General features: G+C 42.1%; 1 protein-coding gene across 1 annotated transcript; it reads left to right on the forward strand.

Moving 5' to 3' along the window:
* The first annotated feature begins 9,412 nt into the window (after window positions 1–9,412).
* On the forward strand, window positions 9,413–15,215 carry LOC139444042 (lysosomal proton-coupled steroid conjugate and bile acid symporter SLC46A3-like). Its single transcript, XM_071224948.1, has 4 exons — window positions 9,413–10,539; window positions 11,529–11,612; window positions 14,442–14,598; window positions 15,030–15,215. The coding sequence occupies exons 1-4, from the start codon at window positions 9,423–9,425 to the stop codon at window positions 15,130–15,132; spliced, it is 1,461 nt and encodes a 486-aa protein (XP_071081049.1). The 5' UTR covers window positions 9,413–9,422; the 3' UTR covers window positions 15,133–15,215.
* Window positions 15,216–17,378: the final 2,163 nt, after the last annotated feature.

Consider the following 17,378-nt stretch of genomic DNA (forward strand, 5'->3'; position numbering starts at 1 on the left):
AGTGAGGTTTTACGCCGCTTTTAGCAATATTCCAGCATTATCACGTTGGGGGACACCAGAAATGGACTTCACTCATTGTACCCATGTCAGGAATCGAACCCGGGTCTTCGGCGTGACGAGGATGTTTCTAAGAGTGACGTCTTTGCTGAAACAGACCAATGAGGGAGAGGGTGACCAAAACAGATTTACATGTTTACAGAATTTATTGATAGATAATAAATTACATGAACAGTGTATTCAGTTATGATATTTATATGTATTGTCTGTGCGTCAAAATCACTTCGGGAATTTAGCTGCAGGAACAGGGAAATGCATGAACACGTATCTTAGTCACATACTTTTTCTGCTGTGACGCACACGTGAGCGGACATGACGTGAATACCGAGTGCGACGTTAAACAATAAAGGACATTACATTGTTTCTAACAGTGGTAACTGAGACCTACGTATCTCCTTTAATCCTTATACAAGAACAGGTCAAGGCTATTTGACATGGTTTCAAACTGTCAACCCTGTTCGTTGATGATGTAAACACTGTTCCTTGAACCCAACGGTCGTTATCCGTATCATCAAGTACTTGACATGTCGCGCGAGACATTGTATCACACTTTACATGCCACAATTGGCGCACTTTGTAATTGAGGACCATAGTACAGAATGGTGCACACACAGACCAACATAAACACATCTTGCTGACATGATTACACAAATCCTCTGATATGAAAAATGTCGTTTGATCACGTCTGTTTAATACGGGTGTGAGTGATGAATGAGTTGTAAGACGTTCCAGATCAGCGAAACACATTGGTGACCTGTATGTTGCTGACACAGCAAGACTAAAACCACGTTCTTTCCACGGAGGTGGTCCAGCCCTACTTAGAGGCACCTGGCCATGATAGACATCATTCGATTTCAGCTGAACCCTCGTGTATGGCTATGCACATTAGAATAATTCTTTAAATTCAATGTGATGATAACAGATTAAATAGCTTTCAGATAACATACGATATGATTGGGACAATACAGTATGACAAGAAGTATGACGTCAACTTCCAATATTCCATGAAGATCCGGGGTAGAATAGGTCTTCAGCAACCCATGCTTGCCGGAAAGGGCGACTATGCTTGTCGTAAAAGGCAACTAACGGGATCGGTCGGTCAGGCTCGCTGTTTTTGTTGATGCATGTCATCGATCCCAATTGTGTGGATCGATGCTCATGATATTAATCACTTAATTGTCTGGTCCAGACTCGAATATTTACAGACCGCCGTCATATAGCTGGAATATTGCGGAGTGCGGCGTAAAACAACAAACCAACCAACAACCAACCCTTTATGTCTAGCGGAGATAGTATGAACTTATCAGTAAGTTTCAAACAGAGATGATACCAGTTGTTCACGAAATGACACTCGCCACACACACATTTCATTGGATATCATTTTAGTCACTGATAAGTCAAATGTGGATGTGTTGTTGTTTTTTATTTCCTTGTATACAAACCATGTATTAAAAGCAATGTCATATATTTGCATCTTATAGCCACCATGTGTAGACGCTATTGTTCGTGATAACCTTCATTAATGCAGTTTGGAAGGTCTATAACAGTAACCCTGCAAACTGAAACACATGATATATATCAATCTCATTCAAATCAGATCTAAATTCTCGCTGCCACTAAACAAAGATCTGAGGACATCCCATTACGAGTCACGTCACAACAACCTTTCGCGAACTTTGAAATGACTAACAAGAAGTCGACATCAGCCAATTATAAAGCAGCTTTCTCGAGCTTTACACAGTTGGACACAGTTCTCGATTAAAATTTTGGAAACTGAACAAACGAACATTCAAGAATGTCTAATATATGGTTGAGATTTTATGGCAGTGCTTTCCACGTACTGTGCAAGGCCTCCTCCGTTCAAATGATTATCCCACGGAAGCGAGAGAAAGACGATAATTTTGACGGAATCAGTCGTTCGCCCGTGTTAACGTTTTCGAGGTTGCATGATCAGAAAACACATTCCGACTGACACTTTCACGAACTGGCAAGCGACGCTCTGATTGGTCGGATGAAAGGTCGTTCTGACGTGACCCGTAATGGGATGTCCTCAGATCTTTGTTTAGCGATAGCGAGAACAAAAATTTGATTTTAATGATATATATATATATATATATATATATATATATATATATATATATATATATATATATATATATATATATATATATATATATTCAAGGGAAATAAGATACCAGTGTGGATGTACAATCTCTTTCTTTAAAATTCAAGAAATCAAAATGTTTTCTTTATTCATTTGTATAAAAATGTGCACCGATTAGAAGAAAGGAAAGAAACTGTTAATAACAATAGTATCTCAGTGGGCTAGCACTATAAATCGGCATCAGTTCGGACTAGTACAAGTAGCCACACAAGTGCATGCACGTCGCTATATAAGTGCAATAATCTTGGAAGCGTTAAACCCCATTTCACCTCACCTCAACTCACCAAATGCATGTACACTCTTCAAAAAAAAAGAAACGCACAGGTAGTATGTAGTTCATTGAACCTGACTACACATTAAACCGGTATATAAATTGAATATATGTTTTTGAAAATGTTCGTGGCCTGATATTCGACAAACGGTGCGTCAAAACGCAGCCATTGTCGATTTGCAATGTCTTAAACGGTATGTTTTCACCTTTGTTAAAAAATGTCATGGAGGAAAACCGTAAAGCAAAATGCAGGTGCAAGTTCTGGCATTCGTAACTCTTGGTAATGGCTATAAACAGGCTAGCTTGAGCCAATAATGTGTGATTCAATTGTCAACATTTTTCAAGTTCGAAAATGCTGAGGCTCAGCGCTGCCGATCGGAACATCGCCATACGACGTATCCAAAGAGGGGAACGCAGTCTTCTGTTGTCAACGTCCAGTACAGCACCATTTGCCGCTTTTGGGACCGATACACACAGTTCAATTCCATTGCAGACCGTCCGAGAACCGACCGACCAAGAGTTACCACCCCTGTACAGGATCGCTACATTCGACTGTTCCACCTACGTCATCGCAATGCCACAGCTACGGAGACTGCAGGACGCATTCCTGGTTTGAGGAGGGTATGGGACAAGACTATCAGGAACCATCTTCGCGAGGCTGGAATCCGACCAAGAAGACCAGTTATCGTCCCTGTTTTGCAACAGATCCATCGACAGCGACGCTTGTGTTGGTGCCATACTTTACAGCCTTGGAATTTGATAAACTGGAGGCGACTGTGGTTTAGCGATGAATCACGATTTCTTCACGGCGAGATGGAAGACAACGTGTTTATCGTCATCGAAATGAGCGTTTTTCCCCACATTGTGTACGTGAATTTGACAAATTCGGTGGCGGTAGTGTAATAGTGAGGTGGTCCATACCCTACACCACGAGATCTGACTTGGTTGTGGTTCCGGGAAATTTGACAGCCAATCGCTACATGAATCAAATTCTTCAACCTCATCTTCTTCCAAACATTGACCGCCAGAGGGAGCTGTTTCAACAGGACAACGCCCCACCGCACACAGCCCTGGGCGGTCACACGATATAATAAGTTCAGCGCTACCTTGTGGCCTTATGTGACATGACAATAAACAGTTTTCAATGCCTTTGCATAACGACAACATGTGACTATCGAAATCCAAAATTTCATATTTATATCTATGATATTAATTAAATATATCGACAATAAATTTACTAAAAATCTAACTGTGCGGGTTTTTTTCTTTTTGAAGAGTGTACATTGGACTAGTGAACATCATCTGAGAAGGGTTTGAGGTAGCCGTTTTCAACGAGTTGTATGATGCCACTTTGGAGATACTCCGTGGTTTCGCCTCCTTCATCTGTGCGGGATTCCAACTGGTGTCTGCAGTTATCATAATGTTTTGTTTGTTTGTTGTTTTACGCCGCACTCAGGCAATATTCCAGCTATATGACGGGGTTTGTAAATAATCAGGACTATTTCAGTGATTGACATCATGAGCATAGATCCACGCAATTGGAATACGATGACATGCGTCAACCAAGTCAGTCAGCCTGACCACCCGATCCGGTTAGTCGCCTCTTACGACAATTATCGTCGCCTTTTACGGCAAGCATGGGTTGCTGAAGACCTTCACGGTACAATCATAACGTGAGTAGATGTCTACGTGGCGGTATTAAATACCTCCCACCCTGATGTTATGTTGGCATTTTAAACATTTAGAGTTAGTGACTGTTCTGAAGGAAATGACACCTGCAACTAGCACTTCACTTTCAGCTGTTACCTGGGTTGTATCATCAGTGTGCCACAGAATTCATATTCTTTCATAGCTAGAAAACCATTTCACGTTCTTTTCTATCACACCATTCACACGTTCACATAGACTAACATTAGTCTTGAAATCTTATATTACACAATATCCTTCTTGACTCTAATTTTTTTTTAATTCCCTATGCTGATTTCATAGACTGTGGAATAGAGCTATCCAGAGCTGGCTAACTTGCTTTTGTATGCGTTTCTAGATTGTTTTTTTTTTCATAAAATAAATATATTCCACAGTCATGGTGCAGGACTAACGTTTCACCACCACAATGTAACAAGTTGAAAGTATAAACGTGACAAGAACCTGGTTTGTTGGATAAACAAAGGTAAAACATTGAAGTCAAGAAGAAAACCCAAAATGAACTTTTTTCCAGAATTAGGTAGGGAACCCGTATAAGACATTCCCTACGGATGTAGACACCGTCATTGTCTGCCATTGTCCCTGCAGACAACCTGATATCATGAGTAGCATCTATAGACAGCCTTGACAGACAAACAAGATTGTCTCTAAAAGTAAGTGTGTGTGAATGCGTGTGTTTGTGCGGTGTGTGTATGTATGTCTGGTGTGTGTGTGTGTGTGTGTGTGTGTGTGTGTGTGTGTGTGTGTGTGTGTGTGTGTGTGTGTGTGTGTGTGTGTGTGTGTGTGTGTGTGTGTGTGTTGTACGTGTGGTGTGGTGTGTTTGTATGTTTGGTGTGTGTGTGTGTTTGTGTGTGTTAGTAGTTGGTAGCAGCACTCCAGAATCGGAAGTGGTTCTGCGCATGCGCGAGAGGGTGCATTGTGGGTCATGCGTGCGCATGGCGGCACTTCCAAGAGGACGTCACGTCCGGTTTCGGGGAGGAGGAGGACATAAAAAGAGCTCGTAAATGAAAAAGAATTTACAGAAGCGCACGTAAAATCTTCCTCTTTCATTGTTTTCTTTCTGTAAAAAAGTAGTTGTGGTGGGGGTGGAGGGAGGAGGGAGGAGGGAGGAGGGTAAGGGAGGAGGAGGAGGTGGGTTCTTTGTTTTGGTTTGAGGGTAGTCAAAGTGATGGCGTTCTTTCGGGAGAGATGGGTGGCCCTGAAAATGGCCGTTTTGGAGAAGAAAAAGAAGATTACTCCCTCACCCACATACACGCAGTGGTGCAAAGGTACGGATGGCTTGTTATCTATCTCCTGACAGGACACTTACTTGTGTGGCTTAAACACCTCACGTAAGTGTCCTTCAGGACGGTGTGACAATAGACACACTGGAATGTGCCATCACGTGCCCTCGTTCCATGCGCATACACAGGCAGACAGCCATGGCAGAGGCTACACTGCCATGGAGATAGCAATGCTGGTACTGCTTCTGTCTCCATGTTTCGTTGACATTCTTTGCACAGCGGCAACTCCAAGTCCCAATTTCCTGAGGTGGTTGCCATTCTCGATGTGATGATGATCTCATAGCATGCAGTGTGTATGTGTGTGTGTGTGTGTGTGGTTTCGCTCTTGTTCTATAGGAGAGGCACTGACATCCTGCTTCCTGATTGATCCAACACGCAGCGAAACGATTGGTCCATTCCGGTGCCTGGCCTGCACCTTGGTTTTCCAAACTGGACCGACCCTTGTGTTTCTTTTCCATAGGAAATGGGTTTTACCATGGAGAGAAAGCACAACCCCGGTTTGACCAATCAGAGGCCAGCACAGGCTGAGCGCGGCCTCTGATTGGTCCACAACCCAAGCCTCTGATTGGTCAGATTTCGATCCTATTCTTTCGGGTAGTCATGTTTTTAGGTAGACGGTCGTCTGAAATCTAAAGATGGACCGTCATGGACAGACATTTGCGTGATTTGGGAATGCCTACGTGATGTACTTTGTGTCTTCATGCAAATGTGATGTCACACGTAACTACAAACAGACGTTATCCATATGATTATGACGTTGTCACTCGTTCATCCACACCGAGGTGTTAGCACACGTGTATGCCTACATGCATACTACCATTCGTGTTTCCATGCAAACGTGATGTACATTGTGTCTCTATGCAAACGTGGTGTCACGTGTCTTCATGCAAAACGTGATGTCACACGTGTCTTCAAACAGACGTTTATCAATATGATTATTTATCATATTGAGATGGATAAGGAGAGAGATCGATAGACATAGGTGGTGTTTTACTCGTGTCTACGAGCAAACGTGATGACACTCGTGTACACATACATACATGCATGCATGCATGCATGCATGCAGACAGACAGACAGACACGACTAGGGAAAAGAAAACAGGATGGAACCCTATCAGGCTATCGCCCTACAAAACATCAACGACGTTCATCACCCAAGGAGGAGGGAAAGGGGGAGGATGCCATGGAGGTGGACGCACCCAGCCTGTTGGCGGTGGAGGGTATTTTCCACACTTATTTTCCAACCAGACCTACAGAGGTCCCTATCCACCAGCCGTCATGTACGATCCCGATGGCATGTCTCCCGCGGAACTCACTGCCTTCCTCCAGTGGCATACCAAGAAAGTTCAAGAAGGAGCCTTGTTTGACTTGCAAGAAGAACTCTTAGCCTACTGTCAGAGTGATGTCGACATTTTGAGACGTGGATGCGCTGACTTCCGACAGAACGCCATCAGGACGGTTCACATGGATCCCTTTGTAGAGGTGATGAGCAAGAGATAGGCAAGAGAACAAGTGAGAAAACACACACTCTTAATGGACGACACATGGCGACTCAGTGACATTCTGGAGGGACCTTCTCCTTCTTACACTTTGTGTCATCCTTCTCATCCTAACTATGATTCATTTTAAGAAGCTCTGAGGTTTTTTCAAACGTGGCCTAAACAGATGACCCAGACCCTTTATGACATGGCCATGGCTGGCTATTTCTATCAACGACGAGGTGACCGTGTTATCTGTTATTGCTGCGGTGTGACACTCTGCCAATGGGAAGCTACAGACAAACCCTGGAAAGAACATCTGATGCACGCCAAAGTCCCCAGAGAATAATTGTGTGTGTTTTGTCCTGATGGAGAAGTGAACGAAAAATTAAAAAAAAGAAACACAAGGGTCGGTCCGTTTTGGAAAACCGAAGTGCAGACCAGGCGCCGGAACGGACCAATCAGGGGGGCTGCATGTTGGACCAATCAGGAAGCAGGGTGTCAGTCCCTTTCAAATAAAACAAGAGCGAACCCACTCACACATACTGCATTCTGTGAAATCAACCATGTCGTCTCAATACAACTGTATGAAGTGCCAGACCGACAGTCATAGTTACCTGTACTGCCCTGAAGTGACATGTACCGCGTGCCACACTCAAGGTCACTGCCACTATGTCTGTCCAAAGACAAGCAGTGAAGATAAGCAGAAGACACCCCAGGGCCCATGTTACAACTCTCAAGTTGTGGGTCATTTCCCTGCAGATTGTCCAGAACCCAGTCAAAAGAAGACTCCCCAGGGCCCATGTTACAACTGCCAAGTCGTGGGCCATTTCGATGCAGTTTGCCCAGAACCCAGTCGATTGAAGACTTCAGCAGCGCCGTCCATGTCGCCATCAGTGACACAAGTGCTTCATCTCATAGAAGCCATGCATATCGAGGTCCGTGTCCTAAGAATGCATCGCACAACTCCATGCAGACGTCACACCACGTCTAGGCAAAAGAAAACGGGATAGAAGACCCTCAATAAACCACTGTCCTAAGCGTCGGCAACGACATCAGTCCGAGGAAGAGGAGGAAGAAGAAAAAGAAGATAGATCATCTGAGCAAAGTGACTAACGCTTGGCACATGCTGTTCCACTGTTTTTCAAGTTTCCAATCGTTTCCAGTTTCCAGCGTTCCAGTGTTCCAGTTTTCCTACAGTTCCTGCCGTTTCCAGTTTCCGGTTTGTTTTCCAACGGCCCTTTTCAGGGCCACCCATCTCTTCCGAAAGAACGCTTTCATTGATTGCTTTGACTACCCTCAAACCAAAACAAAGAACCCACCTCCTCCTCCTCCTTCCTCCTCCCCCGCCTCCCTCCTCCTCCTCCCTCCCTCCCCTCCTCCCTCCTGCTCTTCCTCCTCCCTCCTCCCCCTCTTGTCTGTGTGTTTGAACGTGTGGTGTGGTGTGTTTGTATGTTTGGTTTGTGAGTGTGTGTGTTTGTTTGTCCGATGTGTGTATGTATGTCTGGTATGTATGGGTTCGTACGTGTGGTGTGGTGTGTGGGTTTGTTTGTTCGTTGTGTGTATGTATGTCTGGTGTGTGTGTTTGTACGTGTAATGTGTGTGTTTGTACGTGTGATGTGTGTGTTTGTACGTGTGATGTGGTGTGGTGTGGTGTGGTGTGGTGTGGTGTGTGTGTGTGTGTGTGTTGTAGTGTTATGCGATGCAGTGTGGAGCGTTTGTATGTGTATGTGTGTATAGGAGCCAAGTAGTGTATGAGGGTCGGCTTACCTTTCATATGTACCAAATATTAAAGGAGGAGCGATCACCATTATGTACGCTTGCAATAATACAAAGGTTCCATCGTTCGTGCAATCTCCATTTTTCATTATTTTACATCTTATGCACCTTACCACCATCCATCGTTTATCATCTCTTAAACTGAAGTGAAGTGATTGAATGAGTTGTTTAACGTCAGCAATATTACCATTATATCCGGACAATCTGTAAATAATATAGTCCTCACGGGGCACGGCCGTAGGTTGCATGTGCAAAAATACAAGCCATCGGGTCACGGGACAACCAGGACATAAACTGCATCCACACAGTTGTTGTTTACGGCCAGTAAGTTGTAATGTACTGAAGTCCATGGGAGGAATACCTTAGCACAGAAAACCTCATTTGTGCCAATACTGACTCGATGGTCTGTCTGGTCCAGATTCGAATCCTCACAAGCTGCATTGACATAACCGCAATATTGTAAAGTGCATTGTTCAACATTCGCTCACTAGCTCACTCAAGACTGATTGCGAGCTTAAAAGCATAGTTTGTCCATCACTCATCCCGACCTAGTAACTCTGATAACTGTATCTCGCATACACGTAACTCTGTAGCCACATGTGTGATTACAGACAAAACGATAACCTATGGTAATTTCCCACACAGTGAAGTGGTGGGTGTTGTGAATAACCTTGCCTGCTGTCAGTATGGAGTCAACGCCGCTGCTAAATGTTAGGAAAGAGTCAGAAGACAGATCCAAGTTGGGAAATCTCCTCAAGGCCAATCTCGTGTTCCTGACCTTTCAATTGGCTGTTTCTATGAGGGATCCTGTTCTCTCTCAGTATCTATATCAGCGTTACTTAAGCGAGCTAGTGGACAATGGGACAGATACTTCCTCCAACAACGTAACATCAAAATGTCTTGTCAACAAATCAGATCCTGCATACCTGATTCATGTTCAAGCTGAAGAAATGAGTAACAACATAACGGTAATGTTTGGCTACATCAGCACACCGATGCGTATCATAAGCTGCATACTGCTTGGTTCGTACTCTGATTTTATCGGCCGACGGATACTGTTTGTGATTCCATTGATGGGCGAAGGTATTCGCAATGCGCTGAGTACAGCTGTCATGTGCTGGGACATGGACCTGCGATACATGTATATTGGAGAGGCCATCGCCGGAATCACGGCTGGATATAGTGGTGTAAGTCTGGCCAGCTATGTGTATACCGCGGACAACACACCACCTAAAGCATCCCGGACGATTGGAATGGCTGCTGTAGACTTTACATCATACTTCGCTGCTGCTCTTTCTCAAGCCGGAACTGGATACTTTATCCAATATACGGGCTTTGTATGGCCATCCTTTGTGACAGCAGCTCTTGTATTTCTCACAGTCTTCTTCGTTATTGTTATACTTCCTGAGACCGTTCCTCTTGAAAAGAAACAATTGCCTTGCATTGCACCAATCAAAGCTATTAAGAACGTATTTGGATTCTATTTCTCCAAAGATTTTGGCAGGAAGAGGTCATTGTTTTGGATAGCGTTCATAGCGTTCTTCATCACATATGCAGGTATTTCTGGCACCGGATACATAGATTATATGCTGCTTCTTAATCAACCGTTTTGCTGGGGGCCAGAGATGATTGGCTACGTCAATATGGCGGCCATGCTACTGTATCAGTTCCTGACTGTTGGTGTGATCAAGCTGTTTCACAAGTGCACAGGGGACGAGATGATCGCCATTTTGACGGCACTGGTGAATGGGGGATCCAACGTTCTTCACGGCCTCGCCTACACTGATTACATGATATATGCACGTGAGTACTCTGTGTATTTAAGTTCCAGCAACTTATTAGTGCTAGTTGCTTTCAGCAAAGCTGTTAACATTCAGGTGACACACAATCATGTGAACCGCGTTAGAATAGGTCTTCATCATACCATGCTTGCCGTAAAAGGCGTTTATGCTTGTAGTAAGTGGCGACTAACAGGATCGGGGTTTCAGGCTCGCTGACTTGGTTGATGCATGTCATCGATCCCAATTACATGAATCGATGCTCATGACGTCAGTAACTGGATTGTTTGGTCCAAACTCGATTATTTACACATCGCCGTGATAGTGCGGTGTTAAAAAACAAACAACAAACGCAGTCATATGACAGAATAAGTGGTCAATGTGTCTTGAAATGTTCAGGTGTAATGGTTATGTTAATGTCATCGCGTGATGCCTTAGAACATCTCCGTTAACATAGTATGGAATCCTTTTACATTGTTACAAATACCATTTATGCATAACTGTATAGTTCTTCCTTACACTTGTGTTACTTTAAACATGACTTTAAGTTTCATTAAATGATGTTAAGTGTGAGTGATAGCTTCATGGAAAGCACCCTACACCTGCCCTCATTTTCTCTGTATGCGTGTTAGGGCTAGGACGGGTAACTCGGGTTCTCAGGTAGGGTGGTTCCTGTGTGGTTCCTGTGTGATACCAACACGACTACCCGGACCGGTGGTTTGTCACGTGATATATTGTTTAATGGCAAAAATAGTTCGAAGTCCTTTCTGACTATATAAATGTGAATAGAGATAAAACTTCAGTCAACTTCAGTGTATGCATGACCAGATCGTTTTAAACGTGTATCTAAATACATTTTGCCAGGGCTATGGTTAAACTATTCCATTGGGACATTTGTATCTCTTGAGACCTAGAGCGGGTACCTAGGTAGGGTCGGGTAATAGTGGGGTGGGTACCCAGGTAGTAAATTTGGACTCGTCCCAGCCCTAATGCGTGTGTCCTTGTGCCTTACAGAAACCGTTCTGGCAGGACTAGCCGCTCCCTTGTTGCCAGTTATCAGGGGGATTGTGTCCAGGATGGCCCCAGCAGACATTCAGGGTAAGGACTCACCATTCCCTTCATGGCTAAAGTGTACATGATGCGCCATAATATGGCTGGTATGTTGCTTTTTGTGTTTTCTCCCATAACAGGGCTTGATCTCCAATCGCCAGCAATGGTTTATTCGTAGTGGTTTATTTTCATTTACGCAATCTGATTGACTGGCTGAGAGTGGAGAGCAGTGTCTTCACGTTTTGATTGGCTGTCTTATAAATAATTGACGGCACTTTTTTTGGATCGGGGATACCCGAGGTCGTCTTAGTACCGGAAATCCCCAGCTGTCAAAACAATACCGTATTGACGATGTTTCCATCTCCGAAAGAAGGTTGACCAAGAGAAAATTTATCGTGGAGGAAGGTATGTGATATGTGGAGATGTATCAGAGAATTTAGGCTTCCCAGTGTACAAGATTAAGTTGTAGAATGAGAAGACGGTAACCGAAGCGAGATGCCGCTTCGATATTACAGGACCAGGGAAGCCATTCCGGTAGATTCTTTACTGGGCTTTTTCAAGATAAATAAAACAACTTATGAAACAGTTAATTAATTCTTGTAAGAATACTGATAAAATAGCGATATTTAAAAAAAATAACCATCAACCACATAGGAAATGTCACGTTGTTTCGAAGTGTTGATCTAGAGCAGATCGATCGTTTGTGAAACCCACCGTCAAAAACATATTCTATAGTTATATTAAAATATTCGAGGCTTATATTTCATATTTTAAGAAAATAAACACCTTAAATAATTTGAATTAAAAGATACAATCAATTTGAATGCATTAAACGACCAACCTTTGCCGGACTGAACATCTCACGACCAAGATGTTTTGCAACCACCGCAGTTGTTTCCCCTTTCAACAGTTGGAGTTTATCCAGATCAGTATAATTCATTCATTTTTGCCTGTAATTATTTGTTTGTTTGGTTGGTTTTTTAACTTGAAGACTTCAATTATCTAAACATACTATTTCAGGCCAATTAAGAAACTCATTTTTTAAAAACAAAACAAAAAACATAACTACATTTAAACTTGAATGTATTTAGTTTAAGTGTGAGTGAGTGAGTGAGTTTGGTTTAACGCCGCTTTTAACAGTATTCCAGTTATATCGCGGCGTGTCAGCTTAATGTGGGAGGAAAGCCCGAAGTGATGCAGGTCTCAGACGTTTACCACTTCGGTGAAACCCACGAGCACGGGTATGGTGCTGACAAATATTTAGTTTAAGTACCTAGATATATGTATTTATATTTTTCCGGCAAAGGTTAATCGTTTAATGCATTAAAATTGATTATGTCTTTTAATTCAAATTATTTAAGGTGTTTATTTTAAGCCTTGATTTATTTAATGTAACTATAAAATATGTTTCGGTTACCGTCTTCTCATTCTGCAACTGAATCTCGTACACTGGCTGGGGATTTCCTGTACTAAAACGACCTCGGGTATCCCCAATCCGAAATAAGTGCAGTCAATTATTTTTAGACAGCCAATCAAAACGCGATGACACAGCTCTCTACTCTCAGCCAGCCAATCAGATTGCCTAAATCATTGCGTAATGATCCCGAGTGGTTACAAAACACAGGAAATCTTTTTTCCGGTGTATTATTATTGGAGAAAGTGTAATACCAAACCACGTAAGTGAGTGAGTGAGTTCGGTTTTACGCCGCTTTTAGCAATATTCCAGCAATATCACGGCGGGGGACACCACAAATGGGCTTCGCACATTGCACCCATGTCGGGAATCGAACCCGGGTCTTCGGCCTGACGAGCGAACGCTTTAACCACTAGGCTACCCGACCGCCCCCATTCTACGTAAATTACACTACACAGTGCTCATCATTTTTCATTAACGTTGTGATAGCTTATGTGATTTAGATAGCTCCTGGCTTTATCATTGCCGGGGCGACTGAAGGGATCGGGTGGTCAGGTTCGTTGACTTGGTTGATACATGTCATCGTATCCCAAATGTGTAGTTCGACGTTCATGATGTCAATCACTGGATTGTCTGATCCAGATTCGCTTATTGACAGACCACCGTCATAAAGCTGGAATTTGCTGAGTGCGACGTTAAAAACAAACAAAGCCTGGCTTTATCCAGTGCACACTGATATTGTAGTATCTATGGTTTAATTCCGAGGATTTCAGGAGCATGTGACTGTGAATCACTATGAAAAAGTGATGATACCATGTGTTCCTGCCCAACCGTTGGCACCCTCAGAAACACATGCAAAGGCCAGTCAAATGTTAACCTGAAAGAAACACGGGAACATAATAATGTTACAATTCCAAATCGAACATCGAACATGAGTATAATCACTGTTGTGTCAATTTGGAAATGTCCTCCACGTGTCTGCCATAAAACTTTTTTAAATCTTTACTAAGGTTTTGAATGTTGCAACCCTGACCCTTGGTACGTCATTAGTTGTGAAATGTAGACAACAAAGGCTTCTGGAATAGTGCTCGACATAAAGGGAAACTTGACTGTTTGAATTTTTAAGATATTCCTCACCTGTGTAGAACTATGTATCATTCGTAATTATTTCAATTTCTTTATCGACCTTGTTGAAGTTGTGTGAGTATTTACTTATTATATTTCTATTATTCACAATCACCCTACTTGTGTTTGTTGTGATTGGTATTTGTGGCTTCTGATTTGAGAATCGGGATAATATTATTGATGACCAATCGGTTGATACTGGAGTTCTGTCATACACTCTTGTGTTGTTGTGATTGGTATTTGTGGCTCCTGATTTGAGAATCAGGATAATACTATTGATAACCAATCGGTTGATACTGGAGTTATGCCATACACTGATATAAGTTTCATTCGTTCAGGTTCTTTGTTTGCGGGACTGACTGTGGCGGAAGTTGTGTCGAGTACGACGGGGCTGGCAGTTTACGGAGCAGTGTATGATGCAACCGTGGAGACGATGCGCGGTTTCGTCTATTTCACGTGTGGTGGAACACATGTCCTGACAGCCATCATACTTGTGTAAGTACAAACATCATACTTACTTAGTACATGTACAAACATTATTAAACTTTCTGACGTTGATCCAGAGGGTGTGTGTATGAATAATAATAAACATTAATGCATTGTAAGCACTGTTTCATTTTGTGACATCGTTTCATAAAAATATCACTTGTACGAAACGAAACAGAGGGCACTATCCTGTTACAGTTACACTTGAGATCAGAACCTGCACGCTTCCTTTTCCAAGAAGTTCTTTCTGTGCTTGTGGTGCCTATTACCGTGGGGTATATTGCATGAAAGTGTGAAACATGTTGATTGCTTGAAAGTATAACTAAACTGTTACAGTGTGTGGCATTGCTTGACAAATCTTGACGTATAACAATACTGTCACAGGGTGTTGCATTGCTTGACAGTGTGACAAACGTTAACGTATAGCAATACTGTTACAGGGTGTTTTACTGCATGGCGCCAGGTATACTGCGCAAGATCAAAACGGAGGCTGTCATCATTAACGACCAGGACGAGAGGGAGCACGTTGTCACACTGCCCTAGAAAAGCCAGTTGTGGACTCGGAGGTGTGATGTCGGATCTAGGACACTTTCTAAATCATTCCTACATGGACACTGACATTTTTATCTAGTGGAAATAAAACTTTTCTTTATTGCTGAATTTTAGTCTATTAAATACAGATGCTCGATCTTATTACAGAACAGTTACACTGAATGATAGCATGTTCAGATTATGTTATATATACCAGTTTGCTTAATGAAATCAAGCACTGCTTTTTTAATCCACTGGTGCAGCAGATTAGGCTCCAGCGATGATATACGGTTTACCTCCCTTTGACTTCAGCAGGCATGCTGATATCAATATCAACATTTGAGAGTCGATCCATGTTGTACCGCAGATCTACAGTATTTGTCGAACAGTATATTTGTACCATTTCATCAGCTCTTACATTAAATACACACCATTGCCGATTTGCATAGGTGTAAGCAACTGCCTTTCTGCAATGGTAGTTTCGCCAATGGATACGATAATATAAACTATCAAACACAACACCTCGCCTGACCACCCAATCCATTAAGTCGCCTCGTGTATAGGTAACCGAGACCGTAGAGTGATAGTAATGATGATGATTATCATTATACAAGACAATTAAGGCAATGATAATATTATTCGGAATGTCGAATGTTAATTTCACCAATAATATGCTCTATTCTGCACTGTGTATGTTACATTAATGGGGTCTTTGATTTAGGGTCTTTGAATACACAAACATATGTCAGTTAATAAACAATTGTAAGTGAAATATCTAACTTATCAGTGACAAAAATGATGTCTGTTACAATTCCCTATTTTGACTTGTACCACATGCTCCCGTGTTTTTTTCAGGTGAACAATTGACTTCACCTGAAACGATTGCCTTTTCTTGTGTTTGTGACGGGTGCCACCGTAGGGGCAGGATACGCTCACCTTTTTGCGAACACCTGGTATCATACCTTTTTCATAGTGATTCATAAACACATGCTCATGATATAGTCCGAATCGTACAATCAACTCTGCTTTACGCATAGATTTCTATTGGATATGGAAAGGGTTTTGTCGCTTTATTTACAGATGTACCGAAACGTCATGCCCATGGAGTAGTATAGGTAATGGGGGTTCTGCCGCAACCTCACTGGAGCTACTACAGAGGGAATTTTTTATGAAAAATGATGATGCGATTCAATGATCGTCATGAGACTAAATAAAATTGTAATGAAAATATTCTCTATTATTTTTACTCATATGCATACCATTATTTTTAACAAAGTGATATTCAACATTTTTACTAAGTTCTTCGGTCATTTAACTAGGAGACCAGACTATATACTCCTCTTGTTAATTTGAAGAAACAATTGATGACCGTATTTGGTTGGTTTGACATCATTGATATAATATATACCTTGTGGTAATTCTCTCCATTTGATAATTTTGCCCTGGAGCATAAATGCTTCGATAGCTTTTTCGAGTTCTTCCTTTGTTGGTTTGTAATTCTCCATTATTATATATTTATGTAAGCATTCGTTTAAATGAATGTATGATTTTTTATGCGGTGCTATCCAACGATAGGAAGCAATCTATTTTTAATTTCCAACCAATTCTTTGGTTTTGGCACGGAATAATTGATATACTTGTTGTCTCCCCTGTTCTATGAAAAAAAAATTCTCGTCTTCGCTAATACCACAATTTGATCGAATCTCCTGCTTCATTGGTGAGTTCTGACCACACTAAACGAAACTTAATCTTTCAATCAGCCAGTGCTGTTGAAATATGATCCTCAATGCTGTTCAACTTTGCTTCGGTGAGTATCCGAATATTATCATGTTTTAATGCTTTCTTTTGCAACTTATAATAAATAAATTTTATCGCTATTCCTGCCACTCCTTAAGACTCCGACTGTTATTTCCATGCCAAGTACGATAGGCGCGGAGATTATAGTTGATAATAAACCAACACATGCTACACCAAGTCCCATGCCAGCCGTTACAAGCACAGTGTCAACTCCGTCGAGAGCATTCACAGCTCTGCGGTACTTTTTATACAATCCAAGTCTAAATTCCCTCTCCTTCTCTATTCGATGTTTTATGTCGCTTATTTGATGTAATCGAAATCCATCAACAGTATCCATCTTTTCAGGCGCTTCATCGAGCGCTGGATATAAAGTCATAGTGTATATTATTATATCATATAATAGTCTTTAATTGTTCTTGCTTCAATGTTTTGAGAGTATACATCAACCTTATTAAATGTAT

This window comes from Haliotis cracherodii, unplaced genomic scaffold (genome assembly GCF_022045235.1).
Source record: "Haliotis cracherodii isolate W230 unplaced genomic scaffold, xgHalCrac1.p SCAF_5, whole genome shotgun sequence".
Taxonomy (NCBI): Eukaryota; Metazoa; Mollusca; class Gastropoda; order Lepetellida; family Haliotidae; genus Haliotis; species Haliotis cracherodii.